The sequence below is a fragment of the Embiotoca jacksoni genome, unplaced genomic scaffold, assembly GCF_022577435.1.
Source record: "Embiotoca jacksoni isolate LCO1_2020_lvr unplaced genomic scaffold, fEmbJac1.0.p SCAF_32, whole genome shotgun sequence".
Lineage (NCBI taxonomy): Eukaryota > Metazoa > Chordata > Actinopteri > Embiotocidae > Embiotoca > Embiotoca jacksoni.
This window is the reverse complement of record NW_027185384.1, coordinates 3,279,790-3,306,174: the sequence shown is the minus strand read 5'-3', so window position 1 is coordinate 3,306,174 and position 26,385 is coordinate 3,279,790. Positions and strand designations below refer to the sequence as shown.

At 41.0% G+C, this 26,385-nt stretch overlaps 1 protein-coding gene across 1 annotated transcript in view; it reads right to left on the bottom strand.

The window, feature by feature from the left end:
• The window catches only part of tmtc2a (transmembrane O-mannosyltransferase targeting cadherins 2a), a 61,114-nt gene that overhangs the window by 3,927 nt on the left and 30,802 nt on the right, over positions 1-26,385 (bottom strand). Inside the window, exons 3-11 of the mRNA XM_069164919.1 lie at positions 16,485-17,319; positions 15,413-15,527; positions 14,551-14,636; positions 13,646-13,830; positions 13,377-13,455; positions 11,799-11,920; positions 7,970-8,051; positions 3,142-3,256; positions 1,299-1,362 (exon numbers count right to left, since the gene is read on the bottom strand). Of these exons, the coding sequence (XP_069021020.1) occupies positions 1,299-1,362; positions 3,142-3,256; positions 7,970-8,051; positions 11,799-11,920; positions 13,377-13,455; positions 13,646-13,830; positions 14,551-14,636; positions 15,413-15,527; positions 16,485-17,319 (1,683 nt within the window). The remainder of the gene's footprint in view (positions 1-1,298; positions 1,363-3,141; positions 3,257-7,969; positions 8,052-11,798; positions 11,921-13,376; positions 13,456-13,645; positions 13,831-14,550; positions 14,637-15,412; positions 15,528-16,484; positions 17,320-26,385) is intronic.

Below are 26,385 nucleotides of genomic sequence, written 5' to 3'. Positions count from 1 at the left end.
AGGATATAAACAGACAGGCACACCTCATCTAAAAAGGGGACAGATGCTATAAAGCAGTGATTCCCAGCCGAAATGTGTTCCCCATGGGGTAGCTCTGCATTGCCAGGGGCTACATGGATAAACTGTCGAGTAGCGTAGCTTGCTTGAAATAATTTTTTTTTTTTTTTTTTTTTAAATCACTCCTTAAAAACTACCCTTTCCCAGTGAGAGTATCTGAAAAGCAGTTAACAAGCTGCAAGAATAGCTAAAAGCAATGCATCAATTGTTGAAATACTAAGCTAAAACTACACATAATCAAATTAAAATACACGTGATGGACAAATGGGTGAGTAAGTGATGAATTGAAACACATAGAAGCAATGGAAAAATGGTCGAAATAGCTCCAACAATGGAAAAAAAAAACATGTTTTGAAATTGCTAAAAGACTCAGAAAAAGAAGCTAGCAACAATTATAGTTAGATATAGTTAAAATACTGAACTATGAGTATAAAATAGCCCAAAATCATTGTTAAAAGTTGAAATATACTAAAATTCATGGATGGAAATCTGATAATACTTCAAATGTTCTAATAACATAACATCTAAAAATTGGTGTCAGTGAAAGGGTACTTAAGTGTATCTGACGGGGCTGTGCAGGTTTGTCAGACAAAGATAAATAGATGGGAAGCCTTGGTGCAAAAGGTTGTAGTAATATAACACTAGTTACTCCAGAGGAGACACCAAGATAAAGGTCTGACCCCTCCTTACTGAACATAAGTCACCGAGCAGGCCGTCACTAAGCAGACCGACATAACAAACTAGTGCAGGAAGCTCCTTCCAGGTTTTGTCTAACAGACTCGGGGGTTCCTATGACTCTAAATTACTTCTCCCAGACCGCTCAACGCACCCTCGCCCTTTGAAGTGACTGATGCAGACGAGGCAGAAACAGGATACAATAGCGCCCAACTTCCTCAACCGCATGTGCTGACAGCGAGAGACATGATATCCCAACGAAGCCCGGTCTGTTTTACTATACTGTGATGATCAAGTATTTACTCTGAAGCTGAGTGTGTGACTTCAATATCAGACAACACTGAACTCAGTCCACTTTGGGATTTTTGTGTTTGCCTAAGCACATCGAGGCGCATTTTCCATTTTATATTCCGCAGCATCACAGTTTGCCAGGAACAACAGCACTATACCATAGTGTCAGAATGATGGGTAACAAATAGTATGTTGTAAATTGAATTTACAGCTCAGGCGTGTGTGTGCATTTCCATGATAAGTGCTAACAGGCTAACAACGGTCCAGGTACTTACATCTGGTCTGAGGCTGGCCGCACGCTCATACTGCCTTTCTGCTGCCTCATTTAGATTGGCCTGTCTGAAGAAGGAGGAAGACGAGAGCGTAAAAAATGTGCACATAATAACACAATTTATAATGTTGGACGAATACAAATAGCTGCTGATGATAGTATTCGTTGAAATTTCCGAGCAAAATTACTGTAATTATTGTGAGTCATTCATTAAATGTAATAGTAAGCGTCTCACATCATTTTCGGGGAAATCATCAAGTTCTTTGCATCATAAGTTTCAACAGACCACTCCCAACAGTTGTTAGGAGTCATGCATGAAGTTCTAGCTTCGCAGGTCAACAATACATTAATTAATCGTATTCACATTTTCCCCTTGTTCTCATTTTTGACCCTGGTCATACATGCATGTACTTTTAATGCTTATAGGTGATGCTAAGTGTATAACTGACACAGTTATCCTCTGATGGACTGACGGGTGTAAGAGAAGCAGAGAAATGGACTTTTTGAGCTGCTGTTGATGCCAGAAATACCACCAGCCAGTCCTCCCTAATATAATACAGCTGGGTTCATGAAGTCACAACAGTTACTCTGCACCATACAATTTTATTCACGGAGTACATGAACTGAACTTTGCCATGCCAAAGTTAATAAAGTCAAAGAATCATCCCGTCCTGACCTGATAATTCATATTTATAAGGCTGTGATTCAAGGAAAATATGTAAAATACAGGGTTCACTCAAGTTCACAGTTGATATCACAGTCGTCATCTTATAGCACCCTTCCTTGGTCTTTGTTTTGCTTGGTCAAGTCCTAGAGGCATTAAATGATTCAAGATTCAGGAAGTCAGGTTTGAAAGCAAAATCATTGTGTATCAGGGGAGAAGTCAAGTCAATCTTTCCCTTTGTGAAAAAGAAAAATGCACTAAGCTTAATCCTAAACATGTCAAGGAGAAACATATTTGGTTGTTAAGTCACTTGATGCGACACCAATGCATCGACTTGTAAGAAGGCGTGGAGCATGCACTGGATTGTCAGGTCATTATCATCATCCTGTTTATGGTCAGTCATTCGCTGTTCATGAAGCCAAGATATCTAGCTCATCGTCATTATCAGGAAAGCAGCTTTAGCTTTGACATGTACGTGTCAAATCATTAAACCTTAATCTGTTTGGATTAGTGTCACAACTGAAAATAACCAGCCCGGCCAGAACACGCCAGGACGATCTGTCATTTGGATTTATTCAAAGGTTTCCAGGAGTGAACCTCGGCCAATCCCAGAGACTTTTAACTTTTTACAAATCCTCTGTGGTGGTGCATCGAGAGGCATGCTAAGAGAGCAGTAATGACTTTTCCAGATATGTAGAGCAAAAAAGAATTAAAGGTACATCATTCCAATATTCCCTTCAATTGCTGGGAGCAGAGGCCATTCGCAGTCCCTTTTGACACGTTCTAAGATTTATAAGATGTCTGTGCACGTGCTTGCCAAACTTGGAGGGAAAATTCTCCAATGGCTTCTTTACAAGCCCTGGACTGAAACCTCAATGTGATGGACTGAAACTGTACTGCTGTTTATATATGTAATACATAACAGCTTTTATAGCAGCTTTTCCACTCAGAGGACATTTACTGTTTTGTAACGTTGGTATGATTTATATTTCAAAGATGGTTATTAAATGGCAGTGGCACAGAAGCAAACCCACAGATGTTGAAGTAGCACAGCGGCAAACTAAGAAAAAACAGGATCTCCAAAACATCAACATTTCTTGAACACTTTCATAAAGTTTTCTGTTGGGCGAGTAGGAAACCCCCCTTGTACGCGGTGTTGTTGTATGTCAGTAGTTTATCCAACCTGAGCATGTGAGCAGCACTGAAGACCACATCAAACTCAGAGTTGTCCAGCTCTGCAGCTCTCTCTGCCATCTCCGCAGCCTCGCCAAGACGAGACTGCTCCAACAGAAACTGACCTGAAGAGAAAAGAAGACAGATGAAGTTATTTCCACATGGCAATGCTGGTTTTTCAACTTTGGTCCAGACCGAAACATCTCAACAGCTACTGGATGGATAAAGATGAAATTGTATACAGATATTGATGGCCCGCGAAGTATGGCTCCGAATGACTTTTGTGATTCCGCGACTTTTTCTTCTAAAGGCCAGCAAGAAATTAATATTTCGTTTTTTGGATCTCACCAATTATTGGTTGGATTGGAGTTTTTATGATACAGTGCATCCGGAAAGTATTCACAGCGCTTCACTTTTTACACATTTTGTTATGTTACAGCCTTATTCCAAAATGGATTATATTCATTTTTTTCCTCAAAATTCTACACGCAATACCCCATAATGACAGTGAAAATAATTTGTTTAAAATTTTTGCAAATCTATTAAAAATAAAGAACGAAAATATAACACATACATAAGTATTCACAGCCTTTGCTCAATACTTTGTTGAAGCACCTTTGGCAGAAATTACAGACTCAAGTCTTTTTGAGTATGATGCTATAAGTTTGGCACCTATTCTTGGGCAGTTTCTCCCATTCTTCTTTGAAGGATCTCTCAAGCTCCATCAGGTTGGATGGGGAGCATCGGTGCACAGCCATTTTCAGATCTCTCCAGAGATGTTCAATCGGGTTCAAGTCTGGGCTCTGCCTGGGCCTCTCAAAGACATTCACAGAGTTGTCCCGAAGCCACTCCGTTGTGATCTTGGCTGTGTGCTTCGGGTCGTTGTCCTGTTGGAAGATGAACCTTTGCCCCAGTCTGAGGTCCAGAGCGTTCTGGAGAAGGTTTTCATCAAGGATGTCTCTGTACATTGCTGCATTCATCTTTCCCTCCATCCTGACTAGTCTCCCAGTTCCTGCCGCTGAAAAACATCCCCACAGCATGATGCTGCCACCACCATGGTTCACCGTAGAGATGATATTGGCCAGGTGATGAGCGGTGCCTGGTTTCCTCCAGACATGACGCTTGGCATTCAGGCCAAAGAGTTCAATCTTTGTTTCATCAGACCAGAGAATTTTGTTTCTTATGATCCAAGAGTCCTTCAGGTGCCTTTTGGTAAACTCCAGGTGGGCTGTCATGTGCCTTTTACTGAGGAGTGGCTTCCATCTGGCCACTCTACCATATAGGCCTGCTTGGTGGAGTGCTGCAGAGATGGTTGTCCTTCTGGAAGGTTCTCCTGTCTTCACAGAGCAACGTTGGAGCTCTGTCAGAGTGACCATCGGGTTCTTGGTCACCTCCCTGACTAAGGCCCTTCTCCCCCGATCGCTCAGTTTGGCCGGGCGGCCAACTCTAGGAAGAGTCCTGGTTGTTCCAAACTTCTTCCGTTTACGGATGATGGAGGCCACTGTGCTCATTGGGACCTTCAATGCTGCAGAAATTTTTCTGTACCCTTCCCCAGATCTGTGCCTCGATACAATCCTGTCTCTGAGGTCTACAGACAATTCTTTGGGCTTCATGGCTTGGTTTGTGCTCTGACATGCACTGTCAACTGTGGGACCTTATATAGACGGTGTGTGTCTTTCCAAATCATGTCCAATCAACTGAATTTACAACAGGTGGACTCCAATCAAGTTGTAGAAACATCTCAAGGATGATCCGTGGAAACAGGATGCACCTGAGCTCAATTTTGAGTGTAATGGCAAAGGCTGTGAATACTTATGTACATGTGATTTTTTTTCATTTTTGATTTTTAATAGATTTGCAAAAATTTCAAAGAAAATGTATTTCACATTGTCATTATGGGGTATTGTGTGTAGAATTTTGAGGGGAAAAAATGAATTTAATCCATTTTGGAATAAGGCTGTAACATAACAAAATGTGTAAAAAGTGAAGTGCTGTGAATACTTTCCGGATGCACTGTATATAGATGATAAATCCTCATGACTTTGGCGATCCCTCTTTCCCCCTTGGGCCACTATCAGGCTCACATTTGTGTTCTTTAGTGAATACCTTGATAACTATTTGATGGATTGCCATGAAATTTGGTACACGTGTTTATATCCTCCTAATGATGAATTGTAAAGATATGGTCCTACCTTGGTTATGGTTTAGCACTATCATGAGGTCAGAATTTTAATTTTCACAATACTTTGGTTAATGTTCAAATACTATGAAAAATAATGCCATATACAATCAGCCTCAGATGTACTCTATGTTTGGAGCTAATTAGCATATGATGAAGATTTTGAACTTTATACCTGCTATAAATTAACATTTTAGCATTGACACTGTAAGCATGCTGGCATACTGATATTATCCTTTAGCTCAAAAAATACCTGTGACTAATTATATTGTTATGTAGCTGCTAGCATAGCTGCAAACTGTTGCTTCCTTACAATTTAGTTTTGTATTCTTTTTGTTGAAATAATTAGCAAATTGTTAATTAGCTAATGTTATCATGCTAATACACTAAACAACACTAATGAGCATGTTGAACATTAGGCTACGCCTGCTAAAAATCATCATTTTCGCATTGACATGCCGCAGAATCTTGTCTTGAAGTCTTGTTTCCTTGCAAATAGTTTTCCTTTCCTTTCCTTTTTTTTTTTTTTCTTCAGAATATTTTTTTTACAAGTTTATTATTTGGTATCATGCTGTGGAAAACTGATGGAACTGGGATGAGGGTACAAAAAAAGGATAGAAAAGCTTAAAGGGAAGCAATGACAGGCAAAGATGGAGATCGGCGGGGAAAGAAAGGAAGCTGAGTGGAGGCTGTGAAATAGATGAGCGCCACAGGAGAAGGAGGCAGAGAGAGCGATAGGGAGAGAAGTGAGACAGCGAAAAAGTGAAGGATTGCTATTCTGCTCAGTAGCATCCGAGAACACAGATGAGATGGAGGTATTTCATGCGTTTCCTTGTGGGAGTCTGGCCACCTGGTGCAGCACCCACAAGCGCCTGCTTCAGTGGCTATAAATTAACAGCCGAGCCTGGCCACAGATGTTACTGCATGCAGGAACGAGAATGTGGGGAGGCTCCATTCAATGTATGCGTGTTTGCTTTCTTGTACCAAGCTGACTGCATTTGCCTGAGAGAGGCTTCCAAAAACAAACTTGACACCAAAGCAGACGGGGCATGTGAGCGTCTGTTTGCATTCAAATGTGTCACTGTGAACAATGGCAGGAAAGGGGACCTCGTCTTAGCTTTCACCTGCTGCGTCCTCCCCTTCACGCGTTCTCCCACACGCGTGTCTTTGTGTGAGCATCAGCTGTGTTATAATGTGGACAGATATCATCACTCCCTACACACTCACACCTGGAGCTCATCCAGTGACCCCAGGACAGTTAAAGCAGCCAGATTTGAGATAAGGGAAGGGAGCAGCCCAAATAAACATCACCTATAGCAAGAAGCTACATGATAACATTGAAAAAAGAAAACAGAGAAAGGAGTGTAAGGATTTCAGAAGGGGAAACGGCTCGGTCCAAAGACAGCAAAAGACCCCTCGCCACTGACCAAACTAAACTCAAAACCCAAGATATGAGTGCAGAGAAAGCACCAGGAGGAATGGATGGAGATAAGGAAGAGGAGAACGGGACAATGCACAACGGCGCTTTCAGCGCGACAGGACAGATTTAATTTCTTATGAATATCCTTGCGATAGGAATGCGTAGCAGCAATGAGCCTGTTCCTCCAAGCTGATATGAAATGCTGCATTAACAGCGGTACAGGAGGAACATGGTATTACTCTCTGTTATGAATAGTAAACAGTGTATTCTGAGCCTGTCTCCTCACTTACATAAACACAGCATACATGTCTGTTTGTATGGGTGTTTGCACCATCTGCAAAACCTCAAACAGCTCCAACACAGCCGACATTGATATAAAGGGTAAACTAAACCGTGCATCATCACTTTTACACGTTGGAATTTTACATTTCCAGATAATTACATCCCTGCTTTGACTCTTCCCAAAATTCTTATCAAGTTACATGTAAAATTAACTTGGACGCGTGGCGGTTTATTACGTTAATTGTGAGGGGACTTACTTTACTTACCCAAAAATTACCCTGTAACAGCTCTACAATTGTAAAGTCAACCTGAACAACACTTGCCCCATGGATAAGGGACACTCGTGAGAGTTTTGAAATACAATACTTCTCTCTGTCCCATCACAAGGCCAGGAGGCATTTAAGAAAGTCCAGTAAAAAAATATAATTTTTTATTTCTGCCGAATCAAACTTCTAAATTTGAGAATGAAAAACAGTGTAATCATAATGAGTCAGGAGACTCTGGGACTGTTGAACTTATTCTAAAACATCTCAACTGCTTCTCGACCAGATTAGACACAAAAATAAATTAAGCACATCAACTTTAATCATAATAGTACCAGACGGCCTCTGCAACCTTGTGAAAATGATAGCTACAGTCCAGGGGCCGCCAGGGAGGGAGGGGTTAATGACTGTGTTGGAGGGTTACGCTACAAAGTTTGGGTCTTGGATTAATGAATTTTGACTAAGTATATAAATATGAGTACAGCTTACTGCAGAAAAGCTTGACCATTACAATGAAGCTGCACAGCTTGAAGTGAAAGCATTTCACACTAGATTTTTACAGCTGTCAACTACTGAGAGACATTTTTGAAGAGAGAGGCAGTCATGGTTTTATAATTGGAAATTCAGTTTTCAAACAGGCTTTGTTGAAAAGAGTTCAGTGTCTATAAATACATATTTTTATATCTTTTCTTACCGTAGTGCATGTAGCAGTTTCCTTTTGTTGGGTCGAGTTGAATTGCTTTCAGATAGTATCTTTCTGCTTCTGTCTTCTGCCCCTAAAAAGAAAACAAAATGTAAATCAGTGACTACACCTGATATTTAAGTTGATTTTTTTTTGTATTATCTAAGAGGTTTTTGTCTTACGGCAGTTTTTGACATCATAACAAGTCGTTTCTTGATCACTCCGCATATATGACATAAATATCCTGAACCTGAAAGAATGTACGCTGGTTTCCATGCACCTGATACAACTCTGGAACAAGGTGCTGCCACACATACAGTCCAAGCAGGAGGGTAAAGCCTCCCATTACTAAAAAGGTTCTAACAGTATGTTTAGTCTTTCTTAGGTAGAGGTGCACTACACACTGCTAAGATGTTATCCATTCATGGGCCAAAAGGAATGCAGAAATTTCTTCCCACTTATTGATTGGTTTTAAACTGAAAAAAAACCTGCAAAACTCAACATACAATATTATGGAAAGAAAGATATGTGATTTATAAAAAAATTAAAAAAAAAAAAAAATCTATCTCAAATTTTTAGTGGCATGTATGAAGTGTAAAATCTGTATACAATATACTGTAAATAGCATGCGTCATGTGTGACATATGCATGGATAATAACCATGGATCCCTTTTATCTCACGGTATCTGTTCCGAATTGTTGTAGCTCACTGACATGCATCAGTTGAGACATGGAAACCCGGCTGCTCCGAATCAGCAGGAAACGGATGCTAATAAATAACACAGTACCCCACCTCTCATGCCTAACCTTTAAAGAAAAACCCCTAAGGTGTTTGTGTGTGCGTGCGTGTGTGCGCGTGCGTGTGCGTTTGGACCTGCAACCAAACTGAGAACGATATTGCTTCTGTGAGCACGAGGCTCCATTTCTCTACCTCTTTTGTTTCATGCTTCAGCACTGATTGCCTCCATATTGCCAATGGACGTGCCATGCAATAAGAAATGAGAGTGCTGGGCATATTAGGTTTGCCTCATTAGCTTTTTCCCATGCCTGCAATGCCTTATTTCACATTTTCTTTGGCTCCTTCTTCTTTACATTCAATTAAACCTGTTCCCCAATCATCCATCAGAACTCAAAGTATAGTGGTTCGTTCCAGTTAGGTTGGAGTAAGTTATCATTAAGAGGATTAATAAAAAAAAGGTCTCAGGTCAGTTATAAAAAAAAAAAAAAAGATTTAGAAGGCTATTATGTGATATGTTGCTGGCTTATCTGCCCTTCTACATAAAAATATATTGAGTCCTTCTCATGATTGAGTGGTCTTCCAAAGTGAGAGACGATCATTAGCAATGAGCTTACTGTGGACTGACCACAGCTTTCCATATTGCACACTAGGCCACTCTAGCCACGTATTACTAGACCCAAATTCTCTGCGTGAATAGGCAGACTCTGGCCACACTCCACTGGAGATTGTTTCCAGTCGTTGCATCCAACAGAACGTACACCTCGTGTTAAATTTGAAACTATTGGCGCTGCTTTTAACCAATCTGCATTGACCACTGTTAGAAAAATTACTCAGAGGCTGGATTCAAAATCAAACATATCGGACATTTATTCTTGCAAGAAGGAGCAAATACATGTGCACTCAAAGAGAGGTTTCCGGCGTTGCTCAACGTCACTCCTCCGTAGGGCAGCTTTTATACAGTCTCACAAACAGTTGACAGTCACTCCCACGTCCTCTCGTATTTCTGGTTAGCTAGTACTGAGTTCGGTTGTAGGTCACAAGATAAAGACACAGAGACGTCATAAATGAGACAATAGAAACACCCTTGAGCAACAGATAGATAAGTACATGTTATTTTTTTCCCATCAACCACCAAAAGAAGTATGCTGTAAACTGAAACTCACCAAGCTGTAAAAAACAAAGACCCTATGAGCAGAGTGCAACACCATGTCAGTAAATGATCATTGCAGACTTCGCAGTTCCTCAATATTTGCTGGCGTTGTCGCAACTGTTCATACGGCTTCATCTAGCTAACCTACCACCGCCATTGTTGGAACGACATTTCAAAATAAACCCTTGACTTCAAAGTTGTCGCACTTAGCCACACCAACTGCTATCTGAATAGTTCCTTTTATCTGGCTGAGCAAACCTTCATGCAAACAGGGTTTCCAGACTATTTTCACAGCAACGACTGAAGCCGTGAGCAACAGGCGGGCTGAGTCAGGCTAACGCCACTCTGACTCCAGCAAGTGATCTCTGAAAGGCAGCAGAGCTCTAACTTTCCATCCGACACTTTGACCTTGGGAAGAATAAGGCAAATTAGTGGCTTTGGAGTTGCACTTGTTATTTTCTGAAGGATGTGGATAAAACTATCAGGTTCCAGTGTTATTATTGTGTGGATATTTTTTTATTTTTGGAATTAAAAGGTCACTTTGAAAGTTGCACTCATCAAAATACCCAACAGCACCACAGCACATGTTGGGCTGAACTACAGTATAAGACTTCAAATTGACCTTCCCTTGTCTGTATTGTCGATTGACTGCGGCAGGACGGCCAAAATGTAGCCAATGGAGTGATTCAATAAGGAAGCCGGGTAATTGCATTATAAGCTTGTCCACTGGCCCCATTGTCCGGGGCCCATCCAATCTCCTGTTTCTTAAGCCCTGTAGTAGTGGAGGTGGCCTCTCTGCGAGTCGGGGTCCTGCATGGATCTGGAGCCCTGAGCCTTAGGGAGCCAAGCAGATATCCACCCACACTGGGTGACTCTAATCTGAACCAAAGTGTGTGTGCTTTGTACTGAATATCTTCAAATCTTTCTACCAAGAGGGGAACTGGTCAGAACGAAATGTTTAAAGCCCTTAAGGTTTACAGCTGTACGAGTGTGTATCAGTCAGTGCACGTGCTGTCACTGCAGGTTGGCTGTGTCTTTGCTCAGCACCTGAGGCGGTGGAAGGGAAGAGGTCAAACATCTTCAGGGAGATCACAAAGGGCACAAAGTTCAACTCCCAAATCTAAACTGGACTCAGCTGTGAACACATCTGTTGTCATATACATGTGTTTTTGTTTTTATGGAGGAGGTAGTGGCAGCACAGGAAGCGGGAACTTTTCTGCTGGAAAAACACATCAGAAGTGCAACATAACATTTGGAAAAGTTGGGAAGTTTGACGATGTCTTCTAAAACTCGTGTATACAGATACACACAGCGTGGGACAGAGAAAAAACCCCACAGATGATCTGGAATTCATCCAATCACAGAGGGATGGCTTTCATCTACAGCAGACAAACTCTCCATGTCTCTGACCTCCAGACATCAGACATGTATTAATGCAGCTCCTTCACAGCAGTTTGTTACGGTATTTGGCATCAGTCCTGGATCAATGTCAACCCAAGGTCACCCAAAACGACTATTCTCCGAAACGTTTCCGTCTTAATTTCCTCTTTCACACTGTGTTATCTCTTTTCCACATGACTAGTAGAGCTAGAGGTCAAACACAATATTCATGAGTGCATCAGAATTCCTCTTTGGCTCCTGATCCGGGGAGAGGAGTTTGATTAGCAAACACCTTTCCAAGTCAGTCACTCACACCTAATGACAATTATCACAGTTCTTCAGGCTTTGCTGAGGAATCAATAGGATGTCCCATAAGCCACTCGATATGCATTATTCATCACTCCACTTCAAGTCCCATTTAACTACACTCTGGCACACAGTTAACCACTGCAATCACTACTCAGACAATGTTTTATCTCCTTGTTCTTCCTCTGTGTTTGTATGTGTGTGTGTGTGTGTGTGTGTGTGTGTGTGTGTGTGTGTGTGTGTGTGTGTCACTGAAAGGGACGTACGATCATGGACAGGAGTTTGCCGTAGGTGAGGTGGGCAGGGATGTGGTCTGGCTTGGCCCTCAGGGACTCTCTGTACCAGTGGCCCGCTTCCTCCAGCCTGTTCAGCCTCATGTACGCCTCTCCTGAAACAGATCACAGAGCAGGAGTCGGGATAAGTTATTTTCAAGGATAATAATAATAATTTAAACATTTTATTAAAAATGAGAACAATGTTTCATGAACACCACTCAATCGTGTATTTTTTGTTTTCCAATAATTAATTTATCAATAAATGCAAATATTAACAGCTTAAAATATATATTTTCATTTTAACACATTAAAATACTTGCTCACTAGAATCTAATGTGTCATTTATTGTTTTGTAAAAAAAACAACCAAAAAACACCCGGTGGATTCATTGTAATTTTTATTATTTATCGATTTTTTTGTGTGTGTGTGTGTGTGTGTGTGCTTATTCCTGTCTCTGCTGGTCATTTTTTTTTTTCATTTAAAAAGGATTTACTGACAAATTTTGTTGTGGGGCCACAGAGTCAATGGCCCTCATGGTTAAAAGGCTGGAGCAGATCTCAGCAGTGTTAGCCTCTTGGCCTTCTGAAGCCAAGGAACACGTGCTAAACCACCTAATTAAGCCATGTTCACAAATACTCTCAGCTTCCCAGTCACCCCGGTGTTTATATCCTTATACACCTGCTCGCAGGTCCAGTTAACTCAGTTAAGTTTACTAGCATATACATATTTTTTTTATATGAATCTCCCTGCCAAAGCGCATCGATAAAAATGTGACTCAACTCTGCTTTTTATCCACATGGTCAGCATTACAAACGTGCTGAATAAAGTGACCACCACGTAGATCAATCTAAAAACACAGTTCTCTCTGAAAGAACAATTGTTTTTAATACTGAGAGATTTTGTTGGATCTGATCTGAGGACATGCTGTTGCCCCCCTATCCCCGGGGTAAGACGATACGCTGATGACATCAGTTGAAACAAAGTATCCCACAGACATCACACCAATACAAACACTGACCCTTCTCCAATTCCTCCCTCCACCTGACTAAACACACTTCCCATTTTGATTCAGCCTGTCCAAGGCACTCATGCAGACATCTCACTGCAATCTCAACTATGTCATCAGGATGAGCTTCCAATAACTTAATTAGTCTTCCAATAACAAAGGAGTGGAAGTGATTTATTACACGGATTAGTGTCAATCCTGTCCAAGAGGACACAGAGTCTACGCACATGCAGTGGTGGAATCCAACAGGTGGTTTGTGTCCTCTGAGGGTTTTCTTTGGCGATGAGTTCAAGTTGATTTGTTGAACTCAATTCAAAGCTCAGATAAAATGGAAGACCAACATTATAAATGGAAACAAACATGTAAGATTTATCAGCGAAGCTCAAGCCAAACCTGTCCCAGGAATACATTGTTTTTGTTCACATCATACAACAATTATGACATTGTTCTTTATGCAAATGTATTCATATGCATCAAATGGTTATGTTAATTAACCAAATGCTAATGGATATCACCAATGTAGTGAATTATTAATGGTACCATTTCAGTCAACAGTAACTCACCCATCATGTTGAAAAGGCTGTGCGGTGCAAACTGTCTGGGCATTTTCTGCACTGCTTCCTTATAAATAGTCAGGGCCTCCTGTAGTAGAAGAAAAACACGTTTATTTAGCAAGTCCAGCTCTTGGCCCAGTCCTTGTGAAAAGCAATGCAAAAAGTATTTTGGTCCTAGTCTCGTTAAAAAATGGGGCACACAGCTCATGTCAAACCAAACATTCTTCGGCTCTTAAAATATCTCCTTTGTTTTTTCCCCACAAACTAGACCCACTAACCTCCTGGTGGCCCTGTTCGTGGAGCAGTTTTCCCAGGTTGTACAGGCAGCTGGTGACCGAGCTCTTGTGGGCATGGGGATCCTTCAGGTTCTCATCGGGAATGTCGGCACAAGTGAGGAAAGTGCGTTTGGCCTCTTCCAGGTTGCCCTGGTTCATCAGGATTATTCCTGTGTTCAAATAGGCTGCTGTGAGTCAGAGCGGAGAGAAAGGGGGTCACAATCAAGAATCCAAATGTAAAAGAAATCTGAAAAATAACAAAACTAAAGCCTGCTGTCACTCACACATTCACCGACAGGTCTCCTAATACATACTGAATTTGTTAAAGTGTGTTTACGACCGGTTGAAAAATACAAAAATGCTGAATGTGCTTTTATATAAGCATACACACAAGTAATAAACACCGTCCAAAAAAATACAAATTGAGTTTATATAAAGTGGAGAAGATGTGGATGCAATAATACAGCCAAAAAAAAGGCCAGCAGAGACGTCAAAGGCAGATAAAATTACCATGAGAAAAGTAAGTAAGACACATAATAAACGAAGCCAAAAAGAGATAACGGTACCAAAGAATTAAAGTCAACTTATCAAGCTAAAAAAGCAATGAGGAAATGTGTCCTTTCTCATAAAATTGTCCTTGGTGCAATCAAAGACTGACCCTCATCTCACATGTGAGCACTCGAGTGTGAGATTGAATCTCATCATCATTTCGCCGCCAAGCTGAAAATGGCCCTCCACATGACCATGTAGCAAAAGAACATCCAATTCAGCATTAACATTGGAGCATGATGGCAATTACTCTAGCAATATCTAGTAACGTAATCATCAAATCGCAGATCAGTCTTCCCCTGATCCTGACCACTCATCATGTATCAGCTACAAAATCAGATTGTCTTAGATTTACTTACACGCCAGTGTTGGCCGACTCCCAATGGCCAGTTTGTAATAATGCAGCGCTTCGGAAAAACGTTCGTTCTCCTGCAGCAGCAAACCCCTGGTGCAAGAGACATTTGATAACACCGAAAATTGTATTACAGTTTATATTAACTCTTCAAAGGTAAAGTAAGCTTTGACCAAAATTACAAATCATCAAAGTTGTGAGTGATGGAGGAAAGCGAAGAAATAAAAACACAGCAAAAACGGGGGCAGATTTTGTATTCCTGGCCCAATATACCAATGCATAACCGCAATATATCCAAACATCCATCATGTTCAAATAGCACCTCTGTTTTAAAGAATGCAAAAACACTATTCGGTTTTCCTGGCTCTCTTTGTTGCTTTGCCAGCTTCCTGACACCCGTAACTTGAGAGGGAACACAGAAGTGGGGAGACAAACATGTCAGCATGCGAGTCAGAGACCTGGGTCTGCTATGAGGTTTTGGCACCTTTGACACTTTGCTTTGCAGGATTGGAAGAGGCTTTGTGTTCCCCCACGGGCCCCGCAAACCATGACTAATCAAATCAGTGCCACTAGGTACAAAGAGCCACAAGAGACAAGTTATTTCCTCTCTCTCTCGCTCTTGCATCAAGCCGTGCTCTGTCTCGCTTGCTTCATTCCTCCTGTATTAGATCTATTTCTGTTTGCCTTCTGTATGTTCTTCCTGCCTGTCACTCCATGTCTTTTTACGCTTTACCCCCTCTCCCTTTCTCACTCTGCCTTTCTTGTTCTGCTGCTACAATCTTGAGTGATTAGATGGGAGGAATCAGAAGTCGTTCGTGTCAGGACTGCGCAAACAGGAGGAGGTGGAACGGGCCATCTTTAAAACTCACAGGTTATACAGCATGTCAGCCATGTTCCCTCGGTAGTGCAGAGCGTTTCTGTATGCCTTCTCCGCCTCCACCATCTTGCCCTGGTTCTTCAGTACGTTCCCCAAGTTCCCCCAGGCTACAGGAGACACGTGTCAGTCAAAAGTTAGACAACAGAAAAACACAATGTTACTATTTGTTTAAAAAATTTTTGTTATTACCATCAATATTGTACTGCTTGTTTTCACTATTGTAATGTTATTTAGAGTTTGTTCTGTATTTAAATGTAACTATTTCCAAGCAATAAAGAAGCAGAAAGTCATATTGCCATTTTCTCTGTGGACTTCGTTTTGTTAAAGTTCACCAAGAAGCTGTCTGTTACTTTCTTGCATATGTTCCCACACACAGCCAGCAGAAAGACATGTATAATAAGTACGGTTGGGTATTGTTGCAGATGTTCAAAAATCAGTTTTATAATTTTTTTTTGCAAACTTCTGAAATGTACTGGTTGTTTTCCTTCAGAAAAGTATGAATGATGCCCTTTGGAGTTTAATAAATTGTCTAACAACTCTGTGCTCCTTCCTTGCTTCTTTCATCACAAAACATTTTCCAAGAGGAATTTTAAAATAGTTCTTTATTTGCCTCTGGGTTTACTAGTTAGCAGTGTTTGACCGTGCCTTTCGTAGTCACTGTGGTGACAATAAATTCAAAACTATAGTACAATCAGCAAACTGACTTGGTAAAATTTTCTCACATTAGCAACCATAAGCCTGCTTGAGGTCATTCCAGATCCAGGAAGGCTACAGTGGTAAAAACCCAAACACTGCATGTGTTAAATTCAAGTGCAGGATGTTTCTATTGCTTGAGAATTAAACACTTTATTTGTAAGATGCAAAGGTTGTGAATGTGTTGTTTCTTCTTTGAAGTTTGACTGACTGGCTTCAACTCAGAAAGTGTCCGATCAAAGAGAAAAAAATTCACAGCCAGCTTTTGGCTCTTTACAGTTTTTGAATGCTATGCAAAATCATTCAAGTCTGTCTTCAAGACGTATGGAGACTTACTACTCAGCACTAATGATAACTGATGGCCTTCTTACCTTTAGCAGGATTCACATTAATCCCAGACTTGTAGAGATTCTCCTCATTGCTCCAGTCTTTGTTTCTTTGAACAGTTCTTAGTCCATTCAGCAGGACTAGTCCAATACAGAGACTCAACACCAAGGCCTTGCAGCCTCTAGTCCTCAGTCTGACGTACAAGGTTCTTGCACCAGCAGCAACCAGTAAACAAAAACCTATACTGGGGATGTATAGTACCCTCTCTGCAATTACAAAACCTACATAAAAGAATAGGTTGGTGGCTGGGATGAAAGGCAATAACAGGATGCCTAATGACAACAGTACTAGGCTCTCCGTAGGGGGGAGGGATGTCCTTGGAGGACAGCGGTGGAGTCCAGCTGACCCATTCAGGGTGGTCTTTGGCAACCACTGGTCTGTGTTATGGTTTGTGTCGAGGGCATGGTAACCATTCCCATTTGTGATGGATTTCCCATTAGTGACAAGGGCTTTCCCATTACTCTCCTTGGCTTTGGAGATGGGACCACGAAGGCCAAACAATGCCAAGAGGATAATTCCACCATAAAAGGCAACAGTGTGAAGGTTCCTCCAGTCGGCCAAGGACCTGACCAAGGGCACGGCATCCATGGACCAGTCAAAGCTGAGCTTGTCGGGGCAGAGCAGGAGCCAGGCGTTGGCAGCAGGCAGGTGGAGGAACGTCAGCGTTCGGGTGAAAATATGCGGCGAGTCGGCCGCAGGGTTGTCAGAGTTGGAGAAGTTGGGAGGCTTATTACCCATCCAGTAGAGGCGAGCTGACAGCAGAATCACTCCCCAGGAAGCCAGCACGCCAAGACTCAGCAAAACGCTGATGTTCTTTTTCTGAAAGGGAGGAGAGGAAATGCTAAAGAAAAACATTTAAATAAACATTTAGGTGAAAGCCACAACATTTTGTCCGTTCCAGAGTGCCTCCAGTATTTTCCATTCAGTTTATGTCAAATCTTTTAAGGTCTTTCAAGGCCTGAACCACAGCAAAAAGGTCCTATAGATGGATTTTTAGGCTCTCTGGACAACAAGTTATTAAGACAGGCATCTCCTCCCTTGTGATACGGTATCTGAGTATGAACATCTGGGGTATGATTTATAATATAAAATCCACCTTTTCCACAAAAAAAAAAGGAAAAACTTAAAGAACTCCTTGATCTATCAATCCACTGCTGGAGTACATAGAAAAAGAAACTGTGCAAAGCTATCTCCGGAATGTTTTTGGTAGCTGTCTGGGGCTCAAACCGCACTCATGCACAATTATAAAGTTATCTGCAACACTGGCATACGCTCTTCAAATTAAAATGCACCAAAGCCAGAAACAACATCACTGTGTTTACGTGAAAATAGTGAACTATGACATATTCAGACTGGTGACAGACACACTGGGATTTGGACAGCTGTGCGCTGTAATGAATGTCACTTTCAGTGAACTGCAATACGATTGTTTATATGATGAAATAATCACTTCAAACGGAGTGTCATATTCAAAGCGGTGAAAGATTGTTTTGAATTTCCCTTTGTTTTGCCAATAAATTCTCAAATGTCAAAAAGTTTTAGGATGGATAACAAGGGAAAATCCCCAAGTCCAAAATGAAAGAAAAGAGACAATTCAACGTTGTTCAATAATTTTCCATATATTAGTAATCCATTCTCTCCTCAGTTCTGACCTATTTTTGGTCAACTTTTAAGTAACGTTTAAAGCACGAGAGGCTTTGCTCCTAAGTCTTCCCTTGTTGCCTGTCGAGGTTGCAGTGAATGTGACTGGTAATCAGCTTAGGAGTCATTGTGTTGGGATGTAGATGCTGTTTACATCTCATAAGAGCATTAATGCTGGAGCATGAACATCATCAGGGCCTCAGTCACGCAACACCTTTCACCGAACTGGCAACTCTGTGCTCCCTGAAAATTAAACTGAAGAAACCTTTTTATAAACTTCAACGTTCTGAAATAAGCTCTATCAGTAGCTGTATTGATGCGGTGCATTCCTGGAAGGAAACAGAAAGAACATTTGGTGGGTGACTCTTTAAAAAAAAACAGGAAAACATCTTTGATGCATAAATTCAATTCAAAGCCAGAGACAGGAATAATGTGATACTCCCCAGGGCCAAAAGTTGAATTAATTTCAGTTGCTTCACAATGGGCTGCATGGACATCTGCATGCCTGCAGTGTGAGCTCCAGCTTCTAAGATATGACAAGGTTGTACAATCCCAACCATGACTTCTTGACGTTCGATCACTGATTTGTTAAATTGCATTCGTTGGTGACAGCAGGGAGCGATGACAGCGACACATTGTTTGGTTTTCTGTCTGATGTAATGTCAGACTTCCTCAATACCACATTTTCATATGATGTTTTTTTTTAAATCAATTACTGCTTAAATCAATCATCAAGTAAGTCTGATCTTATTTCTTTTATTAGATGCTGATTAAACGTGAATGTCATATAGGCAAAGACTTATCGAGGGCGACAACCTGGTGCAGTCTTGACCAAGAGCCAACCCACTGTGATGTGACGTCACTCATTGGCTTGTGAACTAAGGTTTTGAAGCTTTGAGTCTTGCATTTTGGCCGGTGCCATTTTGGCTTTTTGTTGCCAGAAGTGACCATATTTGGACGAGTTGGGGAGGAGTGAGGGCGGATCTGACTGACAACTCAAGGACACTACGTCCATTCACTTATACTTAAACCTTGACAGCACTCAAAGCATTTAGCTAATGATACCATATTAACTTTTGGAGAAGATTTTATGAGAGAATTTGATCCATTTTGAATGGGAGTCTATTGAAGCCGGAGGTTTTTTGGAGCCAGCGTCTAGTAGCCCACAGTGGTATCACACTTTAAGGCACTTTTGCATTGGCATCACTTCTCAGAACAGGAGTGTATGTCAGTTTTTATATGCAGTTTATGTTCATAACCAAAAAAAAAAAATCGTTGTTATTCCTGTTTGTCCCTTCTAAACACTACACATCACAATGAGTGATGATCACAGAGATGCTGCTCACTTCCTATTTTCTGAGCCCATTTATTATTTTACTGAGCACCGGTGTAATATGAACTGTATTTGAACCTGTCTTATGGGAATTAGAGCTGTGTGCACACACAAGTTCATGCTCACATACGTTAAGTGCTGTTTATACCATGTAATATCACTGCAGAGGACAAGAATAGTTTACATATTTTTGGTCTAGTATGTGTTATCAGTATAGGCTTTGATATAACTGCTAATCACCATCAGAGCCCCAATAACTCAATGTTGATCCAGTGTAGCCCAACTTTTGCTTTTATCTCTGAAGTGAGTTTACTATATTATAGTCATAATTTAAACTCTGTTTGATCCACTTTGAATGAATTGCACAATAGACAGATGGATTTAAAAAAAAAAAAAAAAGTAAGCTACACAATGCACAAAGAACAGATCAGTTGCCGCTCTTAACAGCGAGCAGGCTTGAGTAATCTCACGTGCACTCTCCGGCACCACAATGGAAAACACAAGTTATCCATAACAAACCTATGAGGATTAGAATAAGAGGTTTATTATTGACTCGCCCCGACCTACTGGCACAAATTCAACTCTTGATTTCTTCAGATCTGAGATTCCTAAAAGATCTCTTTTAGGAAGTTAGAACTTAAATTCACGTAATAATAATATCAAGAGCCAGTTCATGGAGTTCAACATTTTGGAGTGCTCGAAAAGCCAGTGAGAAACTGACTGTGGAAAACAATTGGATATTGATTTGGACGCTGAAAGGAGGTACATAAAGGATAAGAGACAGTGCCTTTTACACAAAAAGGGGAATATGCTTATTGATGGATGAGCCCATATTGCCTGTCAAGGGAGGAAACTGTCTGAGAAATCCAATTCTGCTTGCTATTAGAAGATAAGCCAATTCTGGCAAAGAGAGTCATTTGTGGTATTTAGTTGAATGAGCTCCATTCTGCTCCTTGCTGCCTTGTCTATTTCTAAATCGTTAATTGACTTTGTGATCAATCACAAACACACACACAACTCAAACTGCAGAGCGGAGGCTGGTCCTGCTTCTCAGTGATGTATGACCATGCATTCACAAACTTAGAAACAAATAACAGCTCTGAACGCAAGCTTTCTAATTAGTCTGTTTTCGAGGCAACAGTTTTGTTGAGAAATGAAATAGAAGGAATTGGTTTTGCTGAAGGCTGTTGTGACCTTGCCTTCTGTAATCAGTTAAAAATAGATCTTCAACAACCCAACATTACCCTCTTAACAGCTGAATCATTCCCGTCACAACTGCACCCTTTAATTACTCAAAAAAAAAATGCTTTAACCTCTCTGCTTTGCAGTTGATTTATAAAATAAGTCCTGAATTGTTCAGGGCCTTCAGTAACAGCTCTTTGTGCTTTTTGTTTAAAACTATACCATTCTCTAATTGCACTTTAATTATGAGTGAGAACATTGGCTTGATTCCTAAAATAAAAAAATAATTATAATCATAAAAAGGACACCTAAAGTTGTCACGCGTATCTACAGATCTACTCTGGGAATTAAGTTTTAAATATATCTGCAGGCAAACTTGGACAAAATAACTCTGGACATCTTTTTCATGGAGCGCATTTTGACTCCAGGCAGGACAAGCGCAGGTGTAACTAATCACATTAACGATGCTTCAACCACGTTCGAGTCTGCCAGTAAGCTGCAGGACACCAGGGCCCTCTTAATCAAGGTTATGAGCTACACTTGTGTTTGGCCAGCCGACATGACTTTGGAAGTAAAAAGAGAGAAATGACAAATTTCAGTACTGCTGAGGGTTTTTTTTCTTCTAAGAAAAGAAGCAAACTATGTTACAAAGGTAGTAAGTTATCGTTTCACACACGCTTCATATTATCAGACTGATTTGTCTGATTTATTGCCTCCGACCAAAGAACCGAAAGGACAATTCAAGTATTTCTAAAATTGTAATCATTCTTGCGTTGGGTATTGTGAAACGCGACTTAATGGTTTTAGTGTAGGTGTGGTGTAAATTTCATTATCCACCCAAGTCCACGGTGAACCGTGCAGAACCTTGTGGACGGCCCCAAATTTGAGACGATTACTGTCCACACAGTGAACATGCAGAGTGCATGTGCAACAAAAATAAACTCGACACTCAATGTGTGCTCCCAATGGACTTTCATGGTGTTTGCATTGTATTCTGCACCCTCAGTCATGTTTTTGGTTGCATACACTTTTTTCTCTTTTTGACTTTTTCGTGCAGTGCTGACCAACACAACAGACAAAGCTTTTCTTCTGCAGTCACGCAGTCGCCATCATCTTTTCTAGTGTACATGTATGGAACACATCGATGTACGCATAACCCCTGATTGTAGTACAAGTAAAAGCATTTGCAAGTCCAAAGAAAGTAGCCCCCTGGATGAGCTATTGTGGCTAACGACAAAATACATCCATGGCAATTTGCCAGCTAACCACATGTATTTTAACAGACTTCATGTTTGTAAAATCTTCCCAACAAAGGTAGTCAGTACAAAATTAGCATAGCCCATGGTGGGAATGGTTGAGACATGCAGGAATTTTCTTTCAAATTAAAAGTCTCAGATGTCTGCTGACAACCACAAATTCTTATAACTTCTGCAAATACTGATAAGACATCACATGATGCAAAGCCATCCATGCTGTAGCCGTGTTTTCTTGTGCACCACAACAAAGGAAACAAATACAAGACAAATCGCCAATGTGTTCTTAAAGTTTCAAGGAGGACTCCGATTTTTAGATTTCACCATTTCCAGTCTTACTTCTGCCCAAATGAAACCTGGGAACCAGTTCTAACGATGACTGATTAGCCTGCATGAGTATCTGTGTGAATCCATAGAGGACGGCTGGCAGAATCCCCAGCCAACTGTCAGACGTAACGTCCTGCTCGCTCCAACCCTTTGAACCTAATGCTCTATCTTCTCCACTTTGGATCCTCATTTGGAAATTCAACCTCCATTTCCGTGGCTTTCTCTCTAATACTTTTTATTCTCTTTCATTTTATTATCCACTTTCTCTCTTGCATTAACTCTTCACTCATTCTCTCCATCTCTCTCGCTCTCTTTCCGCACATAAACGTACAGCATTTAGCCCCCGGGCTTTTATCTTTAAACTGTGCCATTCATTATTAGCTCTCGTTTTATTAATCCCAGAAGTGTGTGGTCTGCCTGTTGACACTGTAGCGTGCCGAGTGTTTAAAGCATGTCTGAAGAAACAGCGGACTACGGCTGACTTGTGCACTGTTTAAAGCTGCTGTGGACTGACGCAAGACAGCAGGGGAACGATCTTCCGGACTTTTCTTGTTAAAGTCGTGTCCGATTTAAACTGCTCATAACTCTTTCCAGCATACTGCGCTGATCATGCACAGCATTTTTTGGAGTCCTTGTTTGAAACGTTTAAATTCAAATCTTATTATATTATCCTGTTTCGAGAACTTAATGTTCAAAAAGAATGTCCGAAAAATAGACAAAATACTTTTCTTTCAGAAAGTTTTTCAATTTGAGATACATTTAAAACAGAAATACCGAGCTACAGTGGGCGATTCTTTCTCTGTGACATCTGCATGGAAAGACCTTCAAAGTTTTGGACACAGTGTGTTTGTGCAACACACATCCAGCAGGCCTCATATTTGATGCATTAGCAATGACATACTAAGTTGTGATGAAAGGTACAATGAGGCATGCATCAAGTTCTTTTTCCAGCCCTCTAATGTGTTCTGGATTGTGCTGACTTGGCGCAACCCATCCAAGTCATCAGACAGCAACATGGCTGGCACTGAGAGGGACGACTTTGATAGAGTGAACCAATTACCCCTTAGTTCCCCCCATGAAAGCCGTGCTGCTACTGACACACAGACCCGTAATGACATGGGTCACAGGTTGGGCCTTTGCATACTGTCCACGAGGATGGCTGATCAAAGAATGGGAGCCAGCCGTGTTAACTTGACGTTTAAAGAGCTCCCTGCTTGAGTAATGGAGGGACATCCAAAACAGAGAGGGGCTTAGAAAAACACAGGGTTCCTTGGTGCTCTTGAAGAGATGTCATGCATCTGATTTAGATTAGTTTGCCGGATTTGTTTTCTCAATCACTATCATCAATTCATTTGTGCTATTGAAGCTGATTAGTAACAGATTAAATGCATGTTCAAAGTAAAAGAAATTACAATGGGCCTCTTGATAGAGCCACTCATACAAAGAGAATCACATTGAATTGGTCCTTGGAAGTGATTTAAGGCTTAATTTACATGTAACTCGTATATGATTAAATCCAGATGGGTTTGTTGATTTACACTTACACAAACAGTATCTCCGTTGGCGTGATGATACTCTCTTGGTTTTGCGATGCAAAACTGTGCTGGCCCTACGCCAACCCAGTGGGTAGCACCTGAAGCTGTTTAGTGACTGAGAAAAACGCCAGAAGAATAATTTGTGCCTTTAAGTGTCAACAATTAGCACTCTAGCTAGTTTAAATATCTGTAAACACAAATACATGGAGGGAGGTTTTATTGTTTTCACATGCTCTTGTGTGCTACCTGACCATGCAGATCAATCACTAGTCAAAAATAGTCAGGAATCAGACAAAGACTAACGGCCCAGTCAACAGTGTTGAAATTGCTGGAACTTCTTTTTGACAAGTGTAATTTCAGCTGCCATGTGATTCTGCCGAAACACACACTGTGAGTGCTATTTCCACAGACCACTCACTGATGTAATTGTTTGGAAGGATGAAAATTCTATGTGCATTGAATTGATGACTGCGTTTACACCTTTTTAAACGTTTGGCGAGAACGCAAGCAATGGAATTTCTACCTGTCTTGAAGGCTTCTTGGAACATTTTATGCTCGCTTGCTTTGCTGAGAGTTTATATATGTCGAATCTGTGACTACGTGCAGAGAGTTCGTTGAATCCATCATGTTTTTTCCTGTATATAGCAAAATTTCTGAGTGGTCCAGCCATGTTATATGCCATTGTCAACATTTCCTCACCAAGAAAAACATTTGTTTAAGATTTTTTTTTTTTTAAATATTTTAATATAAATGATTTCAGTTTAAATAAGTTCCCAAAGTGGACAAAAATGTGTTTTCTTCTTCGAATGACACAATCCCCTTTGCCCTGTTCTCGTACTGGGCCACTGTATCAAACCATTTGTTGTTTATTTCTGTCATGGTACTGCATGGCTTGGGGAGCTTTGGGAATTTTTCTGATACTTTTTTGGGTCCATGAAACCTCCAGTGATCAAAATTTTTGTTCTTGTCTGCTGATGTTACACGGCGGGACACACAGCTTTGGGTAACATTTATGTGAACGAGCAAAGCATGTAACCTTTTAAACAATTTAGTATACTTATAAAGGCTGTGTTGATGTTGAGACGAGTTTGTGCAGTAAAGAGTGTTTACTGAATCTGACTTGGAACACTCACAGAAGTAAGAATACAAACATCCACAGGAATGCTGACTAAAGAGCAGAAACCTTCAACGGCGGGCATCGTTTCACAGCCGAGTGCTTCTGTCACAGGATAATTGGCATCGCATTCATCAAGCTGTCGGGTGGTTAAACTGAATTTAATCTGTATCTCTGCACCGTGCATTGAGACAAATGAGAAGTCCATAACACTTTAACTGCAAACTGGTAAGGACACCATCAAATCCCCGCATTGTCCTTGTGCCTCTGCTAAAACGCCAACTGTCATCTTTCCCTTGGCTCTAGATGCACACCTTGAAGTTGCAGTGAGAAATTCAAAAGGTGTGGAGGGTTAGGGGAAGTGAGAAAAAGTCCTGCCAGCTAATCCACTCTTATTTTTCTTGATTAACTATATAATATATATAGTTAATGTCACACATTTGATTTAGAGCTTTTCATGCATGACTTTATTTGAAAGGTGTAATCACTGACATCTGTGTTTTTAAATTAAGTAAATTCTTAAAATTCCAGTTTAACATTTAAACAAACAGCTTTTAATGAAATCTATGTTGATTGCTGCAAAAAGATGTTGCCTTTTTCTTATACCAACAAACCTGGGCTCTGTGTAAAGCCTGGAGCTTCATTCGTCCACGTGTTTGTTATTGCCACTGACAAACCAAGAGTGGAGGCAACAAAGACATTATGTTCTTATAATCCTGGGGTATAACTCATTTTGTTTTCCCAGTAGACTGTGGCACAAATCCCACACCTTCCTTTGTCTCCATATGTCTCTTTCTAACTCTCCCTCCGTTCTACCTTGTTTCATTTGAAATCTCATCTCAATCTGATTAGGGAGTTAATAGGATGAGAAATGGGAGTGCTGGTCGAAACACATCTGTCCCCTCTGATACACTGGAGCGCATTTGCATTTCCTTATTGTTTGTGGCTGCTGTGAGGATGCAGTCAGTTGATGAGATGGCGAGGATTTTTTATTCTTCCTTCAGCTTCATTTGGGAAGAAAAAGAAAAACGTTGATTGAGTATTGTTCTCGACCACTCATCTTTGCAGTCTCTCCAGCTGTGATCCAACTCAATCGCTACAGATTGTGTCTTAGTGATAGGATATGAAGCTAAGTCCTCTGTTCCCAAAGAGCTTTTAGGGCATTGTGGGTAAGAAAGGCCGAGGACAGATAAAGGATAGGAAGTGAGAACAAAGTTTCCCACTCCATTTCTTATTGCCTCTCCCTCTATATCCTTCTCCGTTTTGTTTTCCCATGTGTCCCTAGTTGTCTGGCTCCTAATCGAGGAAATGATTGGCCTTACGGTCGGCCCCAGCATGTAGCGAGCGCCCTGCCAAGATAACCGCGACTGGGCAGCAGAGGAGGGCATCACCGGAGTGATAAATGAGCCAGATGTGCCGGGAGTGGCGGGTGGTGTTGTTGTGGGGGGGGGGGGTTGGCACAGGGATGCTGGCCAGGGCTATTGTGTCTGGGCAAAGAGG